General features: G+C 37.4%; 1 protein-coding gene across 1 annotated transcript; it reads left to right on the top strand.

Annotated features, from left to right (window-relative positions):
* Positions 1–5196: 5196 nt before the first annotated feature.
* Positions 5197–8105, top strand: si:dkey-35i13.1 (uncharacterized protein C11orf87 homolog). Its single transcript, XM_027147976.2, has 2 exons — positions 5197–5789; positions 6340–8105. Exon 2 carries the CDS (start codon positions 6496–6498, stop codon positions 6964–6966), a length of 471 nt encoding a protein of 156 aa, XP_027003777.1. The 5' UTR covers positions 5197–5789; positions 6340–6495; the 3' UTR covers positions 6967–8105.
* Positions 8106–8372: the final 267 nt, after the last annotated feature.

The raw sequence follows: 8372 nt of genomic DNA on the forward strand, positions 1-8372 counted from the left end.
AACCTGGTCTTTTCCCAGTCTTCTACTGTTCAGTTTGGGTGAGTCTGTGCTCATGATAGACTCAGATTAGACTCGGATTCCTGTTCTTGGTTGACATGAGTAGACTCTGATGTGGTCTTTTGCTGTTGTGGCTATTCCATCTCAAAGATTGATGTGCTGTAGATTCAGAGATGCTTTTCTGCTCACCACAATTGTAAAGCGTGCTAATTTGAGTTACTATATACAACCAGTCAGCTCAAACCACTCTGGTCATTCTCTCTCATCAATAAGGTGTTTTTGGCACACAATTCTCTGAACCATGCTATTGGTAAAATCACAAAGATCACATTTTTGTCTGAGGTGAATATTAAGAAGATCTTGACCTGCCTGTATCTGCATTTTATAAATTGTGCTGTTGCGACATAGTTGAATAACTTGATGAACAAAACAAAAAAAAAACCACACACATACACAAAATAACAAAACCAACAATAATTGCCCAAGGAGAGAACTGAGCAAAAACCCTATAGTATTTGGCTTAGAAATGCCCTTATGCAACACTTAGCAAATACATAGTGTAGGTGGTTATAGTGAATCTGTCTAATGAATGTTTTCAGTACTGCAGTAAGATGGAATGTGGAGGTGAGACTATAAATGTTGCAATTGAAACACATGCTGAATAAACTGAATACTACATGCATGCTACAAACTGAAATGTACCAAAAGAAGATTCGAGTGGCCCATAGTGATCTTCTGTTTATTTATGGTGTTTATTCTAAGAAACTAAAAACTTAAATGTGTGTAGTGTAGTTTAACAAAGGTGACTGAATATGAAACTGACCTAAACATAAAACATTGTACAATGTAAAACTGTAAAAAAAAATGTAAATGTTGTAATTATACAAATCAACATGGAATCTTTAAAACCCACAAACTGCTCTTTTAAACTGAGATGAACATAACTAAACAAACCTTTATGTAATATGCACCTTTTGTTTGGTTGGAAAATTAGATGAATGCTCATAATAAATGGATAAACATCTGTTTTTATTTTAAAGTGAATCTTTCTGTTTTAGGAGCTAGTGTTAATAACCCAGGGCAAAAGGGCTGCTTGCTCGGCTTGGGAATGATTTAAGCTGCATGATGTTCTGCTTTAAAAACTTTATACAATTAATTTGCAGACATTCCACTTACATTCCACTTACATCTATGCCTGCTTCAGAATACCTCACACATGGTTTGTAACCAACAGCAGCTTTTAATGGCCCTATTTTGGCATTAAATATGCATCAGCTGTTATCAACTGAATGCATGAGGAAATTTACACAAATTGTGATGGTCTCTATCAGTTAGTCTTGAGTCTTTGTCTTCTAAGATATTATGCTCTTTTACTGTATGTGTTTTATAATGCTGAAGAAAAAGCTAAAGCATATTATATAATGCATGACTCAGTATTTTAAGTATATGTGTTCAAATATGACACCATCTCATCACCCATATACTCTCAAACAGTGGCCTGCAGTGTGAGTGAGTTTGCACAGATTGACACAATCCATATACAAACCTATATTTGTAGAAAGCAAAGAACTCCATCCAAATCATTTCTGCTGTCCAGAATATCTGTTTCATATAAGGCAGAAATGTAACTATTAAAGAGGCAAACATGGTGAATATAAATTTAATAAATGAACTTACCCATCATATTTAATGATTTTTTTTTCTATTCCTCTTCCCTAGACTTTAAATTTTTGACACATTTAACTGTTTTAAAACTTTTTAACTGAGCCATAAGTACATATTGAAATTGTATTGATGTCCACAAAGATAACGCTCATATTACAGAATATCATGCTCCAGCTATTTTTTATTTAACCTTTAATATTATCATAAAACTTATTGCTGTCATGTACTGTATCTTTTGTTGTATGTTGTTCTAAATGCATACTGTGTTTTGTTTTTTTTATTTTCTCCCTCTGATATTTTATGCCAATTTATTTTGTTATTTGAAGAATCAACATTTTTACTGGTACTTTCTAGCTTTTTTCTGGTTCATACATAAATTGTAAGGTTATACAATGTTAACTTTGTGATTTTGCAATTGCTCTGCTGCAAGACTACCTGTGATTTCCTCATTGTTTCTTATCTGTCATTTACCAGTCACATAGCCTCCCTCTCTTTTCCCTTGTCCAAAATCTGACAGTTCTGGGTCTGGGTCTGTTGCAGACATCAAACGGATCAGGTTTTCAGATTTCTGTCATACCCTTTTCTCTTCCCTCCTTATACTTTGCCCTCATCAAATTCATCTCAGTTTTTTGAATCGTACCTGTCAGTCCACTCTTCAACGTGCTGAATCTTGTACATCTAGGGTCTGCTCCTGCAAACTTGCCCTCTCTTTCGATCCCCCATCACATTCTATCTTCTTGCCCAGAAACTGTCTCCCTGGGTCACTTTCCTCTTAATCCGAATCTGTTTTATCTACTGTGTTCTCCTCAATCTGCTCCTCCATTACCCAGTCACCCACTATTCTTTTCTTTCTTTTGCTTTATTTCTGCTTCTGCTTCCTTTATACTTAAACTATTGCCCACTCTTCTTGCCTTTCTCACTGCTTTACCTTGACTGTCTGTTCTTATTTTTCTCTGCTTCTGTAAAAAATTCTGTCATTTTATTAAGCTGTCCCTACGTACCTTGGTAAATTTACCTGGCAAAACACCATATCCTACTTTTGACTGTAGATACCCCACATGCCTCTCCTATTCTTATCTTGTTTCCACTGGCTTTCCTCTTCTCACAATTTCTCTACCTACAAAACATTCTATTCTGGTTTCTCATTATATTAATTGTTGTGACTATTAGTTACACTTTGTCCATTTTAGAAAGTTCTATCACCTAAACCACTTTTGTTCTCTTTAGATTATAAATGGCTAAACTCAAGCACCTTGTTATTCTTTTACAGCATACAGTAGCAAACAGTTGCCCCTTATTACATTCTAACATAAATGCTAATTAGTGCCACTTTTATATCTATGTTAGCATATGGTTAATCATGGCAGTCACATTACTATTGCTATAACTATTTTCATCTATAAAATTGCAAACATTTGTATGGAAAAGTTGAACTCTGAGTTATTTAAATGATTTCTAAGCTCTCACAGGTTATAATTAATACTCCAGCAGGCAGAGGTGCATAAGGTCTAATGAGTTACAAGAACAATATCAAACACAGTCCTGTTCTACCCAGAACACTTAAAAAGCTTTTAGGTCATTTTTGAGGCAGCAGTTCTAATGTAGAGCAGACTTGTAAGAGATTACAAAAAGAAACTGTGACATTTACATGTTCATTACCAAAAAGAATAATAAAATGTTAGCTGGAGGGTCTTCTGATAACACATGTGGTCTTATATACACAATCCAAATGCAAGAACCCATAAGATTTAAGAAAGATGTATACATGTCTTTTTTGTTGTATTATATATCAACCATAATTATTCTAGGTACAAACTATGGTGTGTTGCTAGGTGAGACATTTCTTTAATTGGTTCCCATCCAACATCCATTTGCATACCCATTTTAGAAAATTAATAGGGCATTTTCACACATACACTATCTAGCACAATGTTTGTAGACACCTGATAATCACATCCATATTTGGACCATGCAACAAAGTTGGAACAATTGTACAGGATATTTTTGTATGCTGTAGCATTACAAGTTCCCTTCCATGGAAATAAAGATCTAACAATACACCTATGTATAAAGTGAGGTCCATAAAGTCATGATTTACAAAGGTTGCCATATAAGAACTTGAGTAGCCTGAAGAGAGCCCTGACCTAAACCCCACTGAACACTTTAAAGAACAAGAAAGCAAACTGCACTAATGCTCTTGTGGCTGAATGAGTACAAATCCCTACAGCAATACACCAAAATCTATTGAAAAGCCTTCCCAGAGGAGCGGAGGTTATTAAAACAGCGAAGAGGGACTAAATCTAAATCCAGAAAGGATGTACAAAAGCACTGTACAGGTGTGATGGTAAGGTGTCCACAAATTTTTGACTATATAGAGTATGTACATATACAAAATATAATCCCATTGACTATATTAAGAAAATGTGCACTTTAAATGTATATTGTTATAGCAGATCCATCTGTCTAGATTTTTTTCATTTCAGCAGGTCATAGCCAGAAGGATTCATTACAGTTAGTAGGCTTGTGTGTGGGCTGCCCTGCTTTTTACTGTGGCAGGTGAAATAAGGGCATTATTCACAACACTCTATTAATAATGTATAAGCAATATCTCTTGAGTTTAAGAAATGACTTACAAAATGACTTAACCATTGACTGGAATTCATATAAGATCAACCTTAATAACACATCTCAACATTTCTCTTTAAATTTTGATCACAAAGTACAAGACACACATATTGTTTGGCCTTAATTTCATTTACCAAAAAAGATGCTGACATGGAGTACATATCAGTATATTTACAGATGTCCCTGAGAAACATTAGCAGGATTATAAATGTCAGTATATATCCCCAAGAAATGTTCAGTTCTTGTCTATTTAAAAGTGATATAACAAACTGATAAACAGTATGCATATTACATTACATTATTCATGTTTCATATTGCTAAAGCCCATTATTTCATCACCAGCAAAACACTATGTATTCAAGCTCAGTGTAGCTTATTTATGAAATGAACCTATATGTAAAATCCTGTCACTATCTGTAGCAGATAGTGATCCAAATTTAGCCACGGTGAGATCAGTGCTAAGACATTGACAGTGCAATCTAAGGAGACAATTTACACCAATGGATGGTCAGCACTTCTCTACTGGCATCCAGACCATGAAGTCATCACTACCTGGCTGCTTTTGTCAAGTCAGAGTTTAGGTCATGAGTTAAAGGAATCATTAGTGTTTTTTTTTTAATGATTAAGGTTTAAAAAGAGTGTTCTGCATGTTCTTCCCAAGTGGGAGTTCCCTCTGGGTTCTCTGGTTTCCTCCCAGTACTAGTAGGTGGATTGGCTGGTGCCCTGCAATGGGACTATGTATTTTGTTGCCTCCAGGGTGTATTCCTACCTCCCTGGGATAGACTTAGAATTATTGAAGATGAATGATATACAGTTGCATAAGCAATGCTATTTTTTAGTATCACACCAGTATCCTGGTATATTTAGTATCCTCTCACATATTCTGCATCCATTCTGCCATTTTGACAAAACAGCTGTGAGCTCGACAACTCGGAACGCTCTTTCTTTAAGTCCAACTCAGATCCCGTATCAGTGTCGCGTTAAACACTAGTACGCGCGCCCCAGTTTCCTCGTTTTATATAGCGATTTAGCTTCCTCACCCCCCTCCTCCCCGAATTCAGCACTGAACAGCTCCTTTCGCGCATCACGCCATGAGAAGAAATCTAACAAGCTCGATAGAATTCATTGCACCCGAACACACTGAAATCTTTAAATGCGTCTATTGTTCTCCTGCAAGTGTTGAGTTCCGCCGACTCAGCTGACGGGACAGAACGGGCGCAGCTTTCCGTGACACGAGTGGCAACAAAAGCGAGTCGTGTCTTCCCTCTACAGTGCGTTACAAGCTTTACTCTGCAGATCTGAGTGAAAGACGGAGCATATGCGTGTAAAAAATATGCATGAATGAGCTTGCTGGTTACTGTGCCCTTTTGGGGTTATCGACACGTCATCACGATCTGTGAGGGATTGGCCGCTTTTCTGCTTCCTTTTTATTTCTTTCTCGTAATCTGCAAACGCGGCCAGTCTTCGCCTCCGGAACGGCAGGATTCCCACAGTTGTGGAAGGTAAACTGCATTTTTTATTATGTGATATATTGCACTGATTGTAGTCGTTGCACTCAAGAAAATTCATGTCAGATGTGCTACTTCTGATATATTTTGCAATTTGTAGCTCATCCGGTGTTCACTTTAGTCTTATGCAGGAATGCCGCAGTTAAAAATGAAATCTCTTTCCTTCCAAAACGGTGTTTTTTTATATATTATGAATAAGAATCATTTTAACCTGCGATTATTATTATTATATTTATTAACATATTGCAGACTGTCCATAAAGCGACAGGCCTACCAATTATCCTTATATAATTAATTATTCATTATCAAAGTTCAAGTACTATTGCTGGAGGTTTTATCAGTTCCCCTGCTCCTGGTTGGACAGAAATAAAATATGTAAGCGATGTTTATAATACATTGTGGGTAACTATTTTTTATGTTTAGTCAGACATTTCGGAGTTTAAACTACACTACATTACACTAAAGTGATGGTGAGGTTTCAGTGTTTTTTTTTCCCTTAACCGCATTACCACTTTTATTCAATTCTGTATTGGATCTTTTTTAGGGTGCCTCCCGAGGGAACCTTGAAATCCGTCCGTGGAAGAGCGCAATATAAAGGCAACGGTGACACGCAATTCGCCGACAGCCGTCATCACCTCGTCCTTTTTTTTTTTTTTTTTTTTTTTTTTTTGGAGAGGAATACACTTTTTAAAAGGACTAAATGAGCGCCGGGTCTTCCGAAAGCCTGGCGCGTTCGATTCCACCGTGCAACCCGAATGGCACGGCGCGCGCCAATGGCACGTGCGCCGACCCCACCGATCCGCTCTTCCGTTCCTTTTCGTCCACGATGGTGCTCTTAGTGCTTGTGGCGATGATCGCCGGCACTATCCTGGTCTCCCTCGCCACCTTTCACTTGCACAAGAGCAAGCTGAGGAAGCGCAAAATGCAGAAAGCACAGGAGGAGTACGAACGCGACAGTGGCCGCCCTAAAGCCGTGCTCGGGAAGCCGGAGATCAGGCACTGCGTAATGGAGAGACCAACGGCGGTGCAGAAAAGCGATCTAAACTCGAAAATATCGGATAAAGAAGCCACCGACAGGGCAGGCATCCCAGAGAAAGAGTGCGCAGATAGTACGAGACATACAAGCCAGATGAGTGCTGATCACCTGTTGGAATCCGTCGCGGTGTCTTGATTAATGCGGTGCCATCCCAATGATTTGACTCTGTAAATACATCCCGTGTTTTCGAATAATTATATTACACGGGGAGATACAGACCTCTATACGCATGAACAGTGCTATGTCTTCTTCAGCTTCAGGAGGGAGGAGCCCGGTGGAAACAATAGACGCGTGCTTAAAGGCCAATAGATTTATAACGATTTATAAGATAATGTGTGAGGATTGTATAGATCTTCTTTCATCCATGTGAATAAATAGACTCCCACCTCTAAAACAAGGATTGCCTGCTACACAATTGTCATCTGGATCGCCAGAGTTGATGGATGATGTGGACCAATCTGTAATATTTGATTAGAAGTAGGCGACATGCTGGATGATATATTTGTTTTCAAAAGTCAGGTATGATTTCATGATTGAATTGAGGATAGAAATATCGTGAATTTCTGTATGTAAGAGCTGAAATAAGGACTAATACAAACAACTGGGCATGTAGACTTTTTCCTCATACTTCCTGGTACAGATTTTAGAGTATTTCTATACAGTCTGCTCAGCAAGGTCCCCAGTGTTCACACCCACAGTGTAGGAATTTAAATTAACATTTGATTTATGAATGAACTCTTACATTTCTCATTTGCATCCAGATAGAATAACCTAATATGGAGGACAATGGTATGATGCAACACTGTGGATTTTGCTGTGCACCTTATTTATAGCTGTCTATTTAAAAAATATGTATTGATGTTAGGCAAAATTGTGATCTAAGTTTATGTCAAGTATAGGCCTAAGATCAGGTGAGAGCTGAGAACTTTCTCTGAAAGCTTGGCATGAAGAAGTGTAGTAGTTTAGCCCCTTTCCCTGAGACTGTTAGTGCACTATTGCAGCTCCTAGTGGTAGTATTAAAAGCATCTTCATGTTTTGGTCAGAGTGCTGTAAGTCCCATAGCGATATACAATATATTTCCAGAGGTATTTTAGTTATGTATTATGCTAAGGCTTTGGCTCATTGCTTTCATCTTTGCATTTTTGCTCAAGATTAATCTAAAGCTAACAATTAACTATTTTATTATACTATGATTATATCTAAGGAATGTTATTTAAAATCTACAGTGAATAATAATTTTTCCAGAAGTTATTTTCTGTATTTCGTTGACATTGTGTTTAACCATAAGGAGATATTTAATATAACATTGTAATGAACACAGGTATTATTTTATTTTTCAATGCCTACTTTGAAATACCAATAAAGAATTGTGAAAATGTGTGTGTGTGTGTGTGTGTGTGTGTGTGTGTGTGTGTGTGTGTGTGTGTGTGTGTGTGTGTGTGTGTGTGTGTGTTCTTCTTGCATTTCTAAATGGAGCATCATTAAGGTAATAGGCTCATTAGCATAATGTGCTAATCGTGACAGGGAATAGAAAAGCCCAT

Source organism: Tachysurus fulvidraco, chromosome 11 (assembly GCF_022655615.1).
Source record: "Tachysurus fulvidraco isolate hzauxx_2018 chromosome 11, HZAU_PFXX_2.0, whole genome shotgun sequence".
NCBI classification, from domain to species: domain Eukaryota; kingdom Metazoa; phylum Chordata; class Actinopteri; order Siluriformes; family Bagridae; genus Tachysurus; species Tachysurus fulvidraco.